Consider the following 19,940-nt stretch of genomic DNA (forward strand, 5'->3'; position numbering starts at 1 on the left):
CGTGGTCGATCCCACAACGAAACTAATACGACGGATATCACAGCGGAAGTCTACCGTCATCTGGCACTGAGCCCCAATCCACAAAATCAAACCGCGCTAGCAAACCCCGCCGCGCCTTCGGAACCGCCGAAGCACCATCGGAGCAGCGGGGGAGCAGTCTGAGGGATCCCGGTCCCGCTGACGTCACGCGAGCTGCGTGGCAGGGTCACCATGTGCAGGTCCGTCACTCGCAGATGCACCAGGGACATCTGAGGTCCAGGGCCGGATGAAGGACACCTCGTTGACGTCTGGGAGTTCAAAGGACCGGAAGAGTTCAAGGACGGAATCCTGTCAGATCTAGACAAAACAGCTGATATATAGCCGACATAACTGAGAGCAATAGCCCAGAGGGGCAAATGCGGGACATGAGAAATCCAAAAACGGTTCGGATCGACAAGGATCATGTCGGGAGTTGCAACAGAAGGGGCGGCTGGGACCCACACCGTACCGGCGAGGTCCGGCTGGGCGCCCCGGCAGCCGGCACCGAGCTCAGCTCCGAGTGAAGGGCGAGCCCGGCTTCCCACAGCACAGCGAGCGGCTGGTCGGCGGCACGGGCGGAGGGGCGTCAGGCTGACCCCGCCCCTCGCGCCGACGGCCGCCGGACTGAGGGGCGTCAGACTGACCCCGCCCCTCGCACCGACGGCCGCCGGGCTGAGGGGCGTCAGACTGACCCCGCCTCTCGCACCGACGGCCACTGGACTGAGGGGCATCAGACTGACCCCGCCTCTCGCACCGACGGCCACCGGACTGAGGGGCGTCAGACTGACCCCGCCCCTCGCACCGACGGCCGCCGGGCTGAGGGGCGTCAGACTGACCCCGCCTCTCGCACCGACGGCCACTGGACTGAGGGGCATCAGACTGACCCCGCCTCTCGCACCGACGGCCACCGGACTGAGGGGCGTCAGACTGACCCCGCCCCTCGCACCGACGGCCGCCGGGCTGAGGGGCGTCAGACTGACCCCGCCCCTCGCACCGACGGCCGCCGGGCTGAGGGGATTCAGACTGACCCCGCCCCTCGCACCAACGGCCGCCGGGCCGAGGGGATTCAGACTGACCCCGCTCCTCGCACCAACGGCCGCCGGGCTGAGGGGCGTCAGACTGACACCGCCCCTCGCGCCATCAGCTGCCGGACTGAGGGGATTCAGACTGACCCCGCCCCTCGCACCAACGGCCGCCGGACTGCCGGCTACTCCATAACCTCCTGCTGCTCGTAATACCCGGTGTCGAACTCCTGAAACGAGGTCTCCAGTCAGAGGAGGGCGCACCATCTAACGCTCTCAAACTGGTCAACGTCAGCGTCACGGGCGAAGGATGGTGCCGTCTCACTGCTTTTTATCATGGAGTAATGCTTTCTTGTCCCCCTATATCACTGTGCAGTCAATGTTCCGTTGCGAGTATTCGGCGTAAGCCGGTCTTTACAAACTGGCCGACACAACAGCCACTCCAAAAGAATAGATTGTCACCTGACATCCAACGCATGTTGGGACTCAGTGAGTTACAACACACAGGCGTGGCTCTCCAAAACGTTGCCGCGAATCAGTAAGAACAACGCGCTGCACGTGTCCGCAACACTCGGCCCTGTGCTCTCCGACTCTGGCCGGACCGCACCTGGTTCAGCTTCCTGAACTCCACCAGCTGGAACAGAGTGTACTCCAGGATGTGCTTGGCGCTGCGCGAGTCGGGCGGCAGCTTCACGGTGATTCCTGACGATGGGACACAACAGCACGAGGTCACGAACTGTGCGGAGAGGAAGCCAGAGGCAATGCGGGGAGGGGGAGGAGGCAGGGGGAAAGAAGAGGTGCAAAGACTCGCCGACAGAGGCTGGGGATCATACGACCTCGGCACAGTTCTGAGGACAGCAAAGATCACCCCGATCCTAACCCATCTGAAGTATATCGTCAGAAAATTCGCCACCCAATCGCCTACTCCTGAAGAAAACAGCTCCCCGAACGAACGGTCAGGGATCACGTTTCGGAAACCAGAATGAACACACCGCCAAATCCTATAAAAGCCTTCCCGATCACAGGCGCCATGGCGAGGCAAAACACGTCTGGGAAGAGCAGCACGACTCATTTCCACACAGACCACCGGTGGAGGCAGCGGCGGCGGCCGCCACCCGCCCCTCCCCCTCGCCCACGCACCCATGACGTCACCGCACTCGCGGGCGTAGTACTCCAGGTCGGAGTCGTTGCACTTGTTGGTGGCCTGCGCCAGCCGCGACTTCTCGCTGCTGAAGGCCTCGTCCAGGTCAAACAGCTCGAGCGGCGGGTGCGGCAGCTCGCGGAACGCCGGTGGAAATATCTGACGTCACGCAAAGGGTGTGACGTCAAACCACGACAGCTCGCGGGACGACGGTGGGAACATCCGACGTCTTACAACGGAGGCAACAGAAAAAGGGAGGAATCAATGGACACTTGACGTCATTCACCAAACACCAGACACTGCCAGGGATCCAGGGAATACAGTAGAGGACTCACGACACGCGGGGCACACAAACAGGAGCTGTGAGCAAGCACGACGGATTCCCATAGCTCGCAAACGACAATGCATGGGTTACAATGCCTGGAGGACGACGGCTTGAAAGCGCAAAGATATACTGAACTGCATCATGGCTTCCGGGCGGGTAATTTTGCCAGCGCCTCAGTCGCTAAATAACCATACACCTTCAGCGCCTAACCGCACGCCACAGTCACCAAATGTATACTACTTTAACACGAGAGCCGAAAGCTCACAAAACTAGACGCTGCGTAATATCATGCTTGTAGCCTTCCCAAGCCGTGAAACCAATGCCAGCTTATCACGATAAAAGCAACATACTTACAGACAAGCATGTGGCCGTAATGCCTGAATTGGTCAGGTGGAAAACTGGAAAATTTCTGGCGCAGCAAACACCAAACAAGTAGCCCATGTCGCACGGCTTGAGAAAACACCATATTGCCCACCGATTTTCGTGGTGTTGCAACAGCCATCGTACCGGAGCATCGAGGAGGGAAGCAAGCAAGGTTGGGAAGGATCGGCCCTTCGTGAATCAGGATAGCAGTAGTCCTCGCACGGTCCGTGAGGCCGACAGAAGGCAAGGTACGGGCTACTGCTTCATCCTCAGCTGTCGTGCGCCAGCGACATACAAACCGCCATGTACTGCAGGTGAGGAGCAGGCAACGCTTACCCAGCACGCAGGGATGTGCATAACACTTCTGGTCCGGCTTCATCATAGTTTTAGGTACGTGGATAGATTTAGATGGATAGATTGGTAGAGCTCCGGCCCGTCAGCGTCGGCCCACGTGAAGACATCGCACTGCGACGGCTGGCTCAGAGCACAGACCGCGCTAGCCGGCTTCAAAACAGTGACAAAGTCGGCATGTTCTCCTCAGAAATAATGTTTTGGGGCGGAGGTACGTTATTCAAAATGTTGGCCTCATTAGGCCAGATCCTGGACCCCGGCCCTGATGAGTTGTGACAATGGTCATCCTCACCGCGATTCGCCATGCAAAAACATGTATTTAATTCGCATCTATCTGATGGATTTCTGACTGGATAGGAAACGATTACATTTCAGGAAGCACGTGAATTGTGCCGTCCGTTGAACTCCAATTGATTGGACTGTCATGCACGGGAGATAACGTCTTCGGACATACTCCGACTTTGCAAGGCCGGTTAAGGGAAACTGTATTGCACTAAGTCGGTGACGTTCTGGGCTCCTACAACACTGAAGAGACCTGGACTAGAAACACTCCAGTTTCAGGGCGTGACTCTGAGTTTTCAGTAGACGGAACACGACCGAAAAAGTACGGTTCTCCGTGTGATTGCCCCAGTTTTTAATGCTGATGCAAACTATATTTCATGACTCATTTAATACCACATATTTGTATTGCTGCACAGCGGTAAGTCCGGCCAGCGCGGCTGACAAGCTTATGCTTGCCCAGCATCGCAAATATGCACTCTCGCGCTGACCATGTCCATTGTCATACCTTCATGCCACTGCATTCCAGCCTTTTCGTACTGCCAGCACAGCCCAATTTCCCTAAATGCATCATGCATGATGACGGGCCAATAGAAGCCCCGACGTAAGTGGACCCATCAGCTTTTAATGCATTACAAACACAGACCACGTACAAGCCGGGCCTGGCAATGTCCCGCGGCGCCAGCCAATCGCACCAGCGCGGCGAAACCGATCTCGAGCGACGGCAGCTGGCGCTCAGGAGGAGCGGCCCGCAAGCCGCCTGAGTCGAGTCTGGCCACCCCTGACTCGTGACTCGTCGCCCCGAGTCGGCACTCACGGCGGGCTGCAGCGGCGGCAGCGGCGTCTCGAACTGCGGCGTGATCAGCTTCAGCGGCTCGTGCTTGACGCCCAGCTTCTCGTACGACTCGATCGCCTGTCGAGGAGGAGCCGGTGTCACATGACGTACACGCTCGGCTCCCAGCGCGACTCGGTCGCTGCCAGCAGCGGCGCATCGCCCTGCCTGGAGTGACGAACGCATCGCAAAGAACAACGCCTGGAAAGCGTCGTCACGTGCGCTACGTGACCAACTGCACGACACAAAGGCCGCCCCGCCCGTCTGCGGGTCCCAACCAGCCCCGTGGTACGACTGTCTGCATCTGACACAGCACCTGGCACACCCGGCTGACGACGAGGGAGCCGCATCACCGAGATGCTGGGCCGGCCTATAACACAGCGTCGCGCACAACTCGATCCCTTTACAGCAAATGATCACCGGAGGAGGGGTGAGGGGCATTCGTGTGAAGCGGCTGCGGCCAGAACCACGGTGACCACTGGTTAAGACAAGAGTGGAGGGAGCTGACACTGAGTGCCCAAGCGCTCATACGTGGCAGGTGGCTGTTAGTGACACGCAAAACACTTAATCTTACAATGCGTTACAGCCAGTTCATACCCGGCAGACTGGCTGCAAAATCCGCTGCAGGTTCTGCAGTCGTCAGCTGTTGAAGACAAGAGATGCAATATTTAAGCCCGCAAGGTCCGTAAAGCGCGGCCAAAAAAGCTCAGAACGCTACCTCTAGTGTGCGACAACAGGCTGCAGAATCCGCAGTCAATCCGCAAGGTGTGGGCGGGCCTTGACACTGGTCTTGACCTGACGTGTGACAGTTCACCTCAACACTTCATCCGCCGTCAACATAAGCCCACGAGACAGTCGCTGCCTCCTCTCCCAGCCATTCAGCCCGCAGAGGTTTGCCTTGACACTGGTCTTGACCTGACGTGTGACAGTTCACCTCAACACTTCATCCGCCGTCGACATAACCCCACGAGACAGTCGCTGCCTCCTCTCCCAGCCATTCAGCCCGCAGAGGTTTGCCTTGACGCTGGTCTTGACCTGACGTGTGACAGTTCACCTCAACACTTCATCCGCCGTCGACATAACCCCACGAGACAGTCGCTGCCTCCTCTCCCAGCCATTCAGCCCGCAGAGGTTTGCCTTGACGCTGGTCTTGACCTGACGTGTGACAGTTCACCTCAACACTTCATCCGCCGTCAACATAAGCCCACGAGACAGTCGCTGCCTCCTCTCCCAGCCACTCAGCCCGCAGAGGTTTGCCTTGACGCTGGTCTTGGCCTGACGTGTGACAGTTCACCTCAACACTTCATCCGCCGTCGACATAACCACACGAGACAGTCGCTGCCTCCTCTCTCAGCCATTCAGCCCGCAGAGGTTTGCCTTGACGCTGGTCTTGACCTGACGTGTGACAGTTCACCTCAACACTTCATCCGCCGTCAACATAACCCCACGAGACAGTCGCTGCCTCCTCTCCCAGCCATTCAGCCCGCAGAGGTTTGCCTTGACGCTGGTCTTGACCTGACGTGTGACAGTTCACCTCAACACTTCATCCGCCGTCAACATAACCCCACGAGACAGTCGCTGCCTCCTCTCCCAGCCATTCAGCCCGCAGAGGTTTGCCTTGACGCTGGTCTTGACCTGACATGTGACAGTTCACCTCAACACTTCATCCGCCGTCAACATAACCCCACGAGACAGTCGCTGCCTCCTCTCCCAGCCATTCAGCCCGCAGAGGTTTGCCTTGACGCTGGTCTTGACCTGACATGTGACAGTTCACCTCAACACTTCATCCGCCGTCGACATAACCCCACGAGACAATCGCTGCCTCCTCTCTCAGCCATTCAGCCCGCAGAGGTTTGCCTCGACGCTGGTCTTGACCTGACGTGTGACAGTTCACCTCAACACTTCATCCGCCGTCGACATAACCCCACGAGACAGTCGCTGCCTCCTCTCTTAGCCATTCAGCCCGCGGAGGTCTGCCAATGCCATAACCGCACAAAAAAAACGAGACGAACGCGGGCCATCATCACGAGTAAGGGAGATGGCCGCGCCGACCGACCTGCGGCACCAGACGGGTGTTGATGGAGAAGACCTGCGTGTCGAACAGCTTGGTGTAGTCGGCCGGCACGCTCTCCGACTCCTGCAGACAGACGCGCGGCCGCTCCGCCAGGATAGCCGTCGACGGGATCTGGCTGTAGTCGCTGATCTGGCAACGCAGAACTCATGGAATCACTGACAGCACGCAGCCGCTCCGCCAGGATAGCCGTCGACGGGATCTGGCTGTAGTCGCTGATCTGGCAACGCAGAACTCATGGAATCACTGACAGCACGCGGCCGCTCCGCCAGGATAGCCGTCGACGGGATCTGGCTGCAGTCGCTGATCTGGCAACGCAGAACTCATGGAATCACTGACAGCACGCAGCCGCTCTGCCAGAACAGCCGTCGACGGGATCTGGCTGTAGTCGCTGATCTGGCAACGCAGAACTCATGGAATCACTGACAGCACGCAGCCGCTCTGTCAGGACAGCCGTCCACGGGATCTGGCTGTAGTCGCTGATCTGGCAACGCAGAACTCATGGAATCACTGACAGCACGCAGCCGCTCCGCCAGGATAGCCGTCGACGGGATCTGGCTGTAGTCGCTGATCTGGCAACGCAGAACTCATGGAATCACTGACAGCACGCGGCCGCTCTGTCAGGACAGCCGTCCACGGGATCTGGCTGTAGTCGCTGATCTGGCAACGCAGAACTCATGGAATCACTGACAGCACGCAGCTGCTCTGCCAGGACAGCCGTCCACGGGATCTGGCTGTAGTCGCTGATCTGGCAACGCAGAACATATGGGATCACTGACAGCATACGGCCGATCCGCCAGGACAGCCGTCAACGGGATCTGGTAGGATTCGCTGTTCTGGCAACACAAGACATATGACGTCACTGGGAGCGTGATAGTCCGAACTGGCCCTTGTGGAGGTTTCTTGTTGAAGTGCTGTTCTGGAAACACGGGGGAGACGTCAGCACGAGCGTGACGGCTTCCTAATGATTCCAAGGACCACATTAGCCACAGCGCAGAGCGGAACATGACGTCGCTCCGTGCATAAGGTTACGGTTATCATTTAGAAAGGAAACACATGGGGGCGTGTATGTTTGCTGCTGATGCAGCAGCACACAGATGGAAAGACAGCCGAACAGGTGACGAAGGTTCAAGATAATCCAACCAACCGACAGCTGTATGCCAACAGTAGCTGCAGCGATCGCCCGCATGCAGGCATGGTTTAAATATTTCAAGCGATTACGCAATTGTTTGGCGATTCAGTGGCAGCGAGTAGTACATCTCTGTCGCCAACGATGTAGGGGAAAATGTTGAAATCGTCACAGTTTGGCTGCGACGACAGTCTTCGTGAACAGACTAAATCTTCCCCCAGTCTGGCGAACCCGATCATAAAACGGCATAACACGCCAACGTTAACAGCATTTTCTTCGCTCGGATCAGGCTTAAAGTACCGTCCTAGCGCCCACTCATTAGTGGGAAAACTGCGATAGAGCAGACGGCAGGACTTCAGGCGACAACGCCGATGTCATGAGACGAACATGACCGACCCGAGGTAGACCATGAGAGGTGGCGCAGACTGGCTGGTAGAGCGTTCGCCCCTGACCGCATGTGTAGTGTCGTGAGTTCGAGCCCGGCTGCTGGCACAGAGTTCCATCGCCGCCACGGCAATCGCTGTGAGAGCGACGTCCAATGGTCTTGGACGATGGCTGCGACGTCCCCCCCCCCCCCTGCCAATAAGTAGCATTACTATCAAGCGCAACGTGTCGGGGCTATGATGCGTTACTAGTTCACAGTCCACGGGTCCGCGACGGTGTCAGGCATCCGTCTCGCTGCGCCCTTGGGCCGAGGCCGATCGCGGCAGACCGCCCGGCGGCGGCGGCACCATTTGACCCGACCCAGGCGGCGGTGGGAGGGGGGGGGGGGGTACCCGGAACCCGTTAATGATCGTCAGACGGCAGGGCGCGGCGGCCTGGAGGTTGGCGCCACCAGGCCGCGCAGTAAGGGCTTCCGCTGCGGCACGGCCGGCCGACGGCAACCAATCACCGGATGGCAGTCCTGTTGCCATGGTGACGGGCTACACAGAGTACAGCCGGGTCAGAGAGATACCCGACGTGTTTCTCTGGACAAGACTCTTTGAACTCACCACGGCACTTCGTGTTGGTAGATATTCAATGACTCTCTAAAAGTGAGAGAGAGTATTGCACGATTGCGTGTCTTCGTCTTACAATCTTTCTTGCGCTTATGCCGCTGATCAAAGAAGTGAAGTTCAGTCGGAGAAGTTATAGAACTTGCAGAGCATTCAATGAGGCCTGCTCTGCCAATTTCACGCACTGCCTTGAGCATGTGAGGCGCTGCAAAACTTGTGTGCACCTAATGACGGGAGGTAATTGGCCAACTGCGCAGACGCGGCAGGCGATGTGTGGCGGAGACATGCCGTTGTGGCTACCTGTGCAGTTGATTAACTGCGCCGACCCCGCAAATGATGTGTGGCGGGGACATACCATTGCGGCATATGTGCAATTGTCTGACTGCGCAGACTCTGCAAGTGATGTGTGCCGGAGACACGCCATCGCTCGTTTAAAATAAAGCCAAAAGCGGCAGAGCCAGACCATGAGGTCGCTGAGAGCACGGTTCAGCACGGTTCAACACAACACCAGGCCATTCACAGATCCCGAGCTTCCGCCTGGACCGCCCCCCCACTGTTCTAGCAGCATGCAGCCACTGGCAAGGGAGCATGTAACGCCCCTACACGAGCACTGATCCATGCTCCACCGAAACCACGCTGTCTTTTCACGCAAAAGTCGTGTCATCGTCCTCACCTCCGGGTTTCCGGCGTCGATCTTGTTCAGAGCGATGACCTCGGGTCGGGTCAGGATATCGAACAGCACATCCTTGATCTTGCTGTTCTCCTCCTTGTCCAGGTACTGGTCGGACAGCATGGCCACAGAGCCCAGCGCGACGATCTTGCCGCCAGCCTCGTTCTGGTACAGACCGCAGATCTGGAACGCAGTGGATCCGTCTCGGCTTTCGCGGCGGAGTTGTCTTAAATATCAGACATGTTTACGCTACGCCGGAAAAATTATTTCCGGAACAAAAAGGTGATAATCAAGCATGCAGAATCATCTATAAGGACTGCAGATGGACGAAACAAGAGGACGGAGACGAGTCCCAAAAGTTTGGAAGTACAAGCATGAGTGTTATACATACAGAGCACGCACCGCGGTCAGGGACGTGCACCACGAGCTACATACCAGGGATCGGGAGCACGTACCAGAGATCGGAAGCACATATCGGCTATCGGGAAAACGCACTGAAGATCGGGAGCACGTAGCTGAGATCGGGAACATGTACAGGAGATCCGAAATACGTGCTTGAGATCGGTCGCGCGCATCAGAGATAGGGAACACGTACTAGATGTCACGAGAACACATCAGAGATCGAGAACACGTACCTGAGATCGGAAACATGCGCCAGAGGTCCGAATTAGGAATAAAAAAGGGCGCACGCACCAGAGATCGGGAACACGTACTAGATATCCCGAGCACACACCAGAGATCGGGAGCACGCACCAGAGATCGGGAACACGCGCCAGAGATCCGGACAACATATCAGAGATCGGGGCCATATACCAGAGACATCGGGAGCATGTATCGAAGATCGGGAGCACGTATCACAGATAAGGAGCACGTACCAAAGATCGGGATCACGTACCAGAGATCGGGAACACATCCGCACATCACGAGCACGCACCGGTGACGGGAAGCACGTACCGGTCTGTTACCCGGGAAGGCGACGCTGCCGGTGGAGAGCAGGGGCACAGCCGGCTTCACCACGTTGATAGAGGCGCCGAACGGGTACAGGTAAACCAGAGCCCTGCGGCAGGCGGCCGGCTCACGACACCGGCCAGCGCAGCAGCGCTGCACAGTGGTGCTGACACGGCCGCTGAATACAGACTGTTACGGCAGGCGCGCACACAAATGATCGACTAAAGGGAGGTCGGATAGTGTTGAAGCATCCACGCAGGAGGCCGGTCGGGGCCGTGGTAGGCAATAAAAGTCCGGCGACCTTAAAGGATTTTGCAAATTCTTGCTTGAAGGTTGCCTACCGCATTAGCTGAACACGAACGAAAAAAGGTTGCGTGAATATGGAATGCAAGCCACGCACCTTGATGCGAGCCGTAAGCACGTACCGTTCCGAGCTTGAGATATTCTGGGAAGCTCCATAAGTGCGTTAGTGTATGTTCCATCAGCGCAGCTGCATTGCTGGCGCAAACAGCCAAAACCCATCGGGCCATCTCGAGCTGTTTGCAGAGGCTCCGGTGCTCCGACGGAGCGGCACTCACTGTGTGTTGTTGCCATCCTCGTCCATCCCCATTCCGGGAATGCTCTTGCCCGCCATCTGGCTCAGAGCACGGTTCAGAATGCCGTTCGATACGTAACACTCCTTGGGGTGGAAGTACTTGTAGTACTGGGACCGCACCACAGCATCTGGGGGAGGTACAGCGTGTGATGAGGCGATACGCCACCCACGATGAGGGAATATGCGCGATGAAACCAAAGCAGCGCCACACAATACAATGAACAAAAAGAAACGCAAAATAATGAACACGGCTGCCTGCACAAAACATTTAACATCAGGCGAAAGCAGTCAGACGCAGCCTTGCACAAAATCATGTCCAACAGCGCGGAATCTCATCCGAGCGTACGCCTGCGGTGGTCAGTGACCCACACAACGGGAGACAGCGGCACTGGCCGCGGCCAGGCAGCCCCGTGGCCGCCACGTCACACGGGCGCGCCTCGTGCGCCAGCGCCGGGGGGCCGCCCACAGGGGCAGCACGCACAGCTGTCAGAGGGGCGGCGGGGGGGGGGGGCTGTCAGAGGGATCTCGGGTGCGTGTCGGCGTCAGGAGAGAGCGGCAACACGGCAAGGCACTCCGGCCCGGCGGAGACTGCTGCCGGTGGACACGGCAGGCGGTGGGCGGCCGCAGACGCCGGAGGCGCCGCGCAGCACGGGACTGGCAGACGGCCGATCGCGGTCGTCACAGACACAAACAGCAATCACCAAGCCGGAGAAGGTGACGTCATTGGGACTCTTCACACAATGTGGAGAGCAGCAGGCTTTGCGTAGCATTGTGAGCCACAAACGAAGGGTAAAACCAACACAGCATGAGGGGAATCCCAGACCCTGGTTGCAAAGCTCTTTTGCAAAAGCGACTTTCAAGCCATACTGCACACAGAGAGGGGACGCTCAGGACGGGCGGCATGACGTGATGTACTGCACGATGTCTGACGCCACTTGTCGAATATTACATTATTCTTGTCGAATTATGCCGAATATTACATTATTGATGTTGAATATTACATTATTCCTGATTATCTTAACTGACGTTGGTCTAGATTGTCTCTGGCGGCAAAACCCTCGCCGCCAGGGACAATCAAGTAGTTTTACATGTGGTTACAAGGCCCACGCAGAAGCGTAATTACAGTTTTGTGTCTGACACGCGGCCGGTGAGATTAAATCCAGACAACTCCATTCAAAAATTCATTCACCCCTAGGGCATTTACCACGCGCACAATGCAGACGAAGTGCTTCAATCACGAAAGGAGATTGCCTGTACCAGAGCCGTTAAGCCAGCACAGATGCCAGCAAATCTTCCAGGAATGCGACAACTTGCGCAGGGCAAGAGCGCCAGTCGCTGAGGCAAAAATATCCGCCGGCGAGATTGCCAGAAGCCTGTGCACAACGGCCTACCGGGGAGCACATTCAAGTGAAGATTGTTGCATGGCTCTAATCAGTTCGTGGAAGGACCACGTTGATAATCATGTTTCTTGTGCTAGACAGCTCAGTCAATAAGGCATACGTATGTTTCGCGCTGACAAGCAAATTTGGATGGGTGCATGTCTCTTTTTTTTGCTTCGCAAGCCTTTTCTATTCAACGGCTGAAGACGTGTCACTAAACCAAGAATAATGCCGAGCGATGTATGGAAAGATATCGCTGTAAGTTCAGTCGTATCATGTTGTAGCAGCAGCTGTTAGAGCGTGAGTATCGTACACAAACCGACAAAAGTGTCCCCTGCAAGCGGAGTGGATACTTCCATGCGTGAATAAATCCATAAATCCACCCACAGAAGTCTCATTACGTAAGTTGTTCAGCGCATTAGTAAGGAACACTATTCACGTAGGTAAGACAGTAGTATTAGCCTGATTTCTCGGCAAAAGTAGGAGAATGGAGATATAGTTAGGTTGGTATTTCGGCAACATACCTTCATCGAAACAATGGTAGAAGTCTTAAACAACTAGAAATAACTGTTATTGTTCCGATAAAGGCATGTCGCCGAAGAATCAACTAACTATATTTCCATTCTCCTGTTTTTTTTCCGAGGATTTAGGCTAGTACTACTGTCTTTTTTATGAGTAGTGGGTCTCATATTTTACGAATTTGGTGCAATTGATAAGCACGTGCAATTTTCCCCATTTCGTTCGAAAAAGAAGGCCCTACTGCTCGACGCACCGCTTACCGCTACCGGCGAACACGTCCGTCATGTCATCCTCCGCAACCCTGCCCTGACCGCCATCGATGTTCCTGGGGCTCTCGCCGCTGCCGCCGCTGCCGCCCTCCCCAGCGCCGCGTTCTCACCGCTGTTGATGCTCATGCCGTACTCCTCCAGCAGATAGTTGATGTTCGTGCGACTGCGCTTCTCGCCGCCCTCGCCGAGCAGTACCAGCAGGCTGCCGCCGTCAGCCACGTACCGCTTCATCGCCTGCCGAGAGGCCGGGCAGTCAGCGCAGAGCTCGGGGGCCGGTCGCAGCTCGGGGAGGTGACTGGCGGCGTGGGGCAGAGGTGCCAAGCAGATCGTCACGAGTTGTGCTGTGTGCAGGCACGTTATTGATGTCGCCAGTGCACACTGAGGCGGGGGATAAATTGTGGGTGCTCTGGCACAAATTGAATTGCTCACGACAGATCCAAATCACCAGCCTGCACTACATCACACTAAGAATATTCCGCGACCGCATCAATCAGGTTTCACGAAATAGCTCGCTTCCCGTCAGACACGGTGATCTTTGGATCCCATTACGCAAAGCACGCAGTCACGCGAGCCCGTGCCTGAGCCTCTGACGGACTCCCGCCGAAGAGGGTGCGAGCCCCCAGCTCACCTCGATCTCATGCACGCTGAACTTGTCGGCCGGTCCGGGCACTACGAACACACGTGCCTCCGCCAACACCTCAGCCGTGATCTCATCGCCGTTGCTGAAAACCGCGCACATGGCACACTGTGAGAACACTCACCATGTCTTCAATGGCTGTGTCAAATGTTGGGCATGGCAATGTAACATGGAAGTATGTAAATCTAGAACATATATCATATTTGCATGGCAATGAGAATTGTTAGAAGATGGCATCAACCTGGTTCATAATGCACACCTCACTTCCTCTATACAGGTATTATCATAATCAAATACATAAGATATGTCACACAATGTATGTAAATCCTTATGATTTGAAAATATTAAGACAAGATCGAAATTGGTCCGTTCAAACCCCTGAACCTTGGGCAAAATTGCTCCAAAAAGTTGACTTGAATGACATGGGTTTGCTGGACATGGATTTTCATGAATGTCACCATCCAAAAGCAACTTCATGCATGCTTCATGCATGTGACACACCTGATTTTGTTCCAATAAATCATGTGCTGATGAGCGCGGTGCTAAGCATGCATTCCAAGATGATGAAGTGTTGAACATTTGCCACTTGCCAACCAGTCCACAAATTGTTAAGTGATAAGCAATGAATGCAAAAGATTGAGCCTGGTCACCCAACATACAAGCTTTAGACATGTCCCGAGATTCCTGGTAGCCTCAACATGTCCACAGAAGTGCTATCTATAATGGCCAGTGTTAACCCTCCTGATACATCCACAGCAAGTCCATAAAAAGCTAGATGCAAAATGAGGCTGATATAAAGATGATCCAGAATTGCTACATCACTGAACACAAGTCTGCATGCTACAAGACAACCCACCTGCTGGGTTTCCAGTTTCCCTTCAGTTTCCTGGCCAGTGTTTTAAGGCCAGCAGATATCTGGAATGTTTCCCCTTTGGATGCATCAAATATCACATGGTCTCTGCTGCCAGCAGAGCCCTGGCTGCCCTGCAACAGACAAACACAGCCAACAGGAAGATAAGACACATTTTCAAAACAGTGCAGTCTCATTTCATTTCAAACAACACTCAGTGGATGATGCAAACATGCAGAATGCAGTACATCACTACAATGTAAGCTTACCAGGTTCATATGTGCATGACAGGTTGCATGGATTTACAGAAGTGAATTTTGTGGGATAAACTCCATGAACATATGCTCAAGATCTGAAAGCATGGTGTTAATGGTCCTGCCTTATTACTATAACACGGCTTGTTTTATGTGCATGCCATTCTGGGTGCTGCATATTTCTATTCACAACTTTATTTGTTGTTCCTTTAATTTGTGTACGTGTACTTGTAAATTCATGAATCTAGTATTCCAGAAAAATGCTTGCCTGCAATAATAATGATTATCCTCGCTCCTGATGCTAAAGAACCCAAACAAGTCAGAGTATGGTAGAACCAAAGCATTGCTTACCTCAAAAGAAGGTGCCATGCCAGAAGAACTATTGTTTGCTAAGCTGAGTCTTTCAAATGCTAACAGCAAGAATGTATTACAGCTCTTTTACCTGTAAATATGGGGATTATTACTATATGATATAATGGATGCCACACACGCTCATTATCATTTCATATTTCATGCTTTCAAAAGGTGACCCATCACAAGAAGTCAGAAAGGATAATACCAAGAAGTAATAACAATAATACAGTTGTATTATTCAGGGCTATAAGCCAGCCGCTAGGAATATCAATGGGAATACACAACCAGTTCTTAACATTGGTATTGAGCTGCATGCTTGAACCGATAATGGTCTTTTTAACTGCTGAGAGCCAAGTCCAAGGGGAAAGCAATGGAAGTTCCATCCAAATGCCTTCAATCACGAACTATGTATGACAAATATGACCACATAGCCGGATATCTCAATATAACGAAACATCACGTCACTGCATTTGAACATTTATGTATCCTGATATATTACTTGTCCCGTGTGCGTTAGTTTACACGATGATCAATATGCTTCCAAACTGCATTCCAGATATGGTAGTGCTGATGGCAGTGGCATCAAATTTTTGCGCCAACGAAGAAATATGCATGGCCGATCAATGGCAGCTATTCATGGGTTTTATACAAAACCATCTGCTTAGATCGCTACAATTAAGCATGACAATGTGCCGTCGGAAGCGAACCGTCAGAAGTAAGAAGAACTTTTCACACTTCATTCCATAACAGTTCCATAGATACGTACATATTTTGAGTAGCAGGAGACCACATTTACCGGCTCTCAATGTGGGCAAGAAAGGCCTCGAGCTCCTCATTTTTTCGGCACCGTGAGCTCCTGATTTATCGGCACGGTGTGGCGGGCCGAACGATTCTACCCCTACTTTGAATGGTTCCCAGCGACTTTGACGAAGGCTATGCATACGAAATGCAAGCTAAATACCAAATTGTTGTATCTTTTATCAAATAATTCTTACTTTGAGCAGCATGGTAGTCATACGGGGAATCCAGGGAGGAGAGGAGGGCATTGCGGGCAAATGTCTCTTCCAATAAGAAAGTAAAGGCCCCGCAGAGGCCCACCTTGGGCGCCGAAGGCACCCTTTATGACGGCGCCCTAAAGGAGCGTCCGGCACGGGCTAAACAAGACAGGGTATGAAATGGTCATAAAGACGCAAAGGGGCTCCGAACATTGATGGGGCGTACCTGAAGGCTAAGGGTTGCCTGTGATCCAAAGATATATCCTTAGGTCTAGGAGAACACCGAACTGAGCTTGCCGAACTGGAGCCGCACTGAGAACCGAACTTGCCGAATCCGAACCGAACTCGAAGCCGACTGCTTTTTCACTACTCTTGTGATTTAAATGTCAGTTATGTTAGAAAAGCAGCGCTCCAGCCCAGACTGTGCTTTAGATCAGGAAGCGATCGGCCATAAACAAGGGACCGTGGCTATAAGCACAACGACCGCAGCGTACGTGGCGACAACGCTAGCGTGAAAGGGGGTTCACAAGCTCAGAAACCAGCGCATCGAACCTTTGCCTCCCGTGCTATTTTGGTCTGCGTTATTAAAAAAGTACGTGAAGGAAGGATATTTCAGGTTTTACAGGTGTGAGAACAATGGGAATAATGCACTGTTCATGTTGTACACCATTGCATGCACTCCGCTGCACATTTCACCGTACATTTGGTTTTAGCCTCTTTTCAAACAGAAGTCAGCCTTTTTAATCAAATAGCTCAATATTAGGCCTCCATCATCAGAATTTGTGGCCGACGCCGTAAGGGACTGAATTGGTCTCCGGTCCATTACTGCAAGCTTAAAATATGCATCGCATTAAGACAGCCAAGCAAAAAGCGTCTGTGTAATCGACCGATCGACCCATTTGCCTTCCGGAGCATCCATTACACACGATGCTCTTGATGGTCGTCAGGGGCGATGCAGGGAGGGGGGAGGGGTGTGTCTCAGGGGTATGTCCTCCGCCCACTCAAGTTCCAAAGGGCCTGGTCCAACTCGTGATGATGGTCCAAAGTGAGACAATAGAAGTGTTCTGTGCTGGGTGGGGATGGGGGGGGGGGGGGGGGGGCTCCACTCCATTTCAGCCGAGGGCCCCTCAGCCTGTAGTGTAGTCCCTGCAGCGATCACTGGATCGCTTGCGACGCTACGGGAGCTTTCTGCGCCTATAAGGGCTCCTGTGCTGATCCGAGGCTAATTGCCCGGGTCTGAGGGCCTCCCACGTCAGAGGGGGACCGATGCATGATGCATCCCTCTAAGGGCCTCTGGATTGACGGGGAGATCCCGCCCCGTGTCGTCAGAATGACAGGCGGTAAGCACCCCGCGCTTGGACGGAATGGCCCATCAGGTCATGTGTCGATAAGTGTTCTACCCACGGGCCTCATTGCCTGAAAGTGTAAGGGGTCCTCTTAATGTTCAGTAGTGTGGATCCCAATGAGGTCAAAAATGAAAAATGCGGACTCATGCTTGCCTGAAGGCGTTCATCCTCCTCCAGAAGCGACTTGCCAAACAAATTATGTCAACAAGTTTTGAGCCTGCGCACACGCTATGCTCTGGAGCTAGAAAACCGGGGGGGGGGGGGGGGGGGGGGGGCGGCAGGGTGACAGTGTCCATTTGACCAAACCGCGTTGTCCAGTGAAGCAGGGTCCGTCTAACCGAGCGGCGTTGTCCGGTGCATTGTGTAGCTGGCGTGGTGCGTGCCGGAACGACCGTCTTGAAATAATGCTTCAGAAAATCTATCAAAATAAGTTCGTTCCCGTCGAATATTAAACTGCAGCGTATATTTTGCCAGCATTCTTTGAGGTTCCCCTTTGCATGGATTGGCAGTTACATCAAAACGGTAAATACTCATTTATCTTTACTTTTCGGATCTACAATGAGATTTCAGCACTACTTTGTGTTGTTGTAAGTGCTAATACGTTTTTATTATCAATCTGAAAATCGCATAAGTGAAATATACGGTCCGCACTAACCTTTAAACGCACGGCTTATGTCATACAACATTCAAATGTGTATCCGTCAGGCAAGTCGCTGTTTTCGTCCTCACTTTCGCCGCCGCCTTATGTTAGCCACAGGACCGGCGCCGCGTAGCCAAAGGAAACCGCAATGCCAAGTCTTGGGGTTTTATTTCTAGAGTTTGCAAGGGCGCATGTTCAAACCCATGCTATCTAATTTGGTCACCACTCGATTATCAGTGAAGATTGTCGAGACTTGAACATTCCCAGACGGCCATGTATTAGTCGTGTCGATGCAAATTCCTGACCATTCCCGACCAATCCCTGGCCAGATTGCTGTGTGCAATCTACGGTCACGGGTCCTCACTATCTCAGCATGGGCATACCAAAACCTCATTCAGGATGCCACCATTATTATCTAAGTCAGCACGTTACCGCCTCTCACACCTTGACGCCACTTTCAATATCGGGAGCTGAAAAATACGGTAGGTGAGATATTGGTAGCTCCTGACAGCACTATCGCGCAACACCGTGCTATCAAATTACATGATAACTCGATAGCACAACGGGTGAAAATAAAATATATTTCAGCTAATTTTCGAATGGCCGGTCATGCTTACAATCCCCCCAAAAGTTTGAAGATCATTTTCACAAAGCTCATGCCTTCATTCCAGAGGTTTATCTTCTCCAACTCCAAGACAAGAAGATTCAAGGCTCAAGGACCAAGAAGAAGAAATATTCCTGGACAATTTGACATATATCAGCCCTCGAAGTCAGTGAAATATGAAGCGCATGCCAGGCAGCACCTGTTGTTACTATTATCTCGTATTTGTAACACCCTGGTTCACAAAGAGTAGTTCCACAAGAGCTTGTGTCATGCTTTTTGGAGTGACGCGGCAATATATTTTACTAGTGAGCTCATCTCCCCGCTCCCGTCGCTCGCTACCTCAAGTTGTTACTGAGGTAACAACTTCGTACTTTGTACAACTTCGTTGCTTTCTTCGTAGTTATCAGTATGATGAACAAAAGGATCGGAATCTGGTGCTGCATTAAAAATTGAGCATGTTCTTGAAGACGTGTCGTTGAGGCACATCATCACCACTCATGATGAAACTTCCTTTGGGTTTGCACTATGTCATGTGTTTGTACAATCCTGTTTTTCAAACAGCAAACAGCGATATGTTTAAGCACCCTTATTAGAGCTTTAAATTGTTCGCTGCGCTAATCAACATTCTTTTTTCAATGCAAAACTCATCGGCACGTGTAACCCTTTCTCGATTTTTAGCCCAATTCTAGACTTGATTTTGAGCGATGGTCAAATTGACCCCACCTCCACCCGAGCGCATTGCATTCAACCGGTCACGTGGGCGCCTGCCACCGAACATGAACAAACCTTAAACGAACGTTAACGCTGTGTGGAAGGCGAAGCCTAAGTTAAGGTTACTGGGTGTGTTTGGCAGCTAAGTGGAAAATTAGCCGAGGTAGAGGCGTTATGTGTATACAAGGCACCCTACCAACTTGACGTGACATGCCTGTCTGAAGTTTCAGTGTTGAACACATCAGCAACCGAAAGGGGGTTGTGAAGTGATTTATCCTTGATTTGCAAACGTCTGATTTTGTTCGTGTGTGAACACAACTGCGGAGAACTTAACGAATGTCACACTCAAGCATTAGTGTGAAAAGCTCAAACGTCGATTTAGATTAAAACAACACACTTAGACCTTGAAGCAAACCACGATAACCACTTTCACAGAGACACTAATCCAATAACCCCAACGCAAACTATCCATCCCGTCCTCTAATGCCTGGCTCTGGCAGGCTCAGTTTCTGAGAAAGCATCTGAGAGCGTGCGTAAGGCCCTTTCACATTGTATTTGAGAAAAAACCGCCCAATTATCGCCCAGCTGATAATGCAATTCCTAACAGCACGCCTAATTGCAGCACACGCCAACTAACACCTGA

The 19,940-nt window shown here is 53.2% G+C and overlaps 1 protein-coding gene across 1 annotated transcript; it reads right to left on the reverse strand.

Annotated features, from left to right (window-relative positions):
• Window positions 1-1,099: 1,099 nt before the first annotated feature.
• On the reverse strand, window positions 1,100-15,460 carry LOC119106459 (intraflagellar transport protein 52 homolog). Its single transcript, XM_037230103.1, has 13 exons — window positions 15,426-15,460; window positions 14,999-15,089; window positions 14,400-14,527; window positions 13,535-13,628; window positions 13,017-13,140; window positions 10,723-10,867; window positions 10,151-10,253; window positions 9,200-9,379; window positions 6,388-6,534; window positions 4,317-4,412; window positions 2,181-2,340; window positions 1,648-1,742; window positions 1,100-1,270 (listed from the first exon to the last, which is right to left on the reverse strand). Exons 2-13 carry the CDS (start codon window positions 15,014-15,016, stop codon window positions 1,226-1,228), a joined length of 1,335 nt encoding a protein of 444 aa, XP_037085998.1. The 5' UTR covers window positions 15,017-15,089; window positions 15,426-15,460; the 3' UTR covers window positions 1,100-1,225.
• Window positions 15,461-19,940: the final 4,480 nt, after the last annotated feature.

The sequence above is a fragment of the Pollicipes pollicipes genome, unplaced genomic scaffold (assembly GCF_011947565.3).
Source record: "Pollicipes pollicipes isolate AB1234 unplaced genomic scaffold, Ppol_2.1 Scaffold_6138;HRSCAF=7277_pilon_pilon_pilon, whole genome shotgun sequence".
NCBI lineage: Eukaryota > Metazoa > Arthropoda > Thecostraca > Pollicipedomorpha > Pollicipedidae > Pollicipes > Pollicipes pollicipes.

Coding starts and splice junctions, on each gene's coding strand:
- LOC119106459 (XM_037230103.1), bottom strand. Junction 9,380..10,150: donor CCTTCCCGGGTAACAGACCG/GTACGTGCTTCC, acceptor ACTGCGTTCCAG/ATCTGCGGTCTGTACCAGAA. Junction 1,271..1,647: donor AGTTCAGGAAGCTGAACCAG/GTGCGGTCCGGC, acceptor ACCTCGTTTCAG/GAGTTCGACACCGGGTATTA.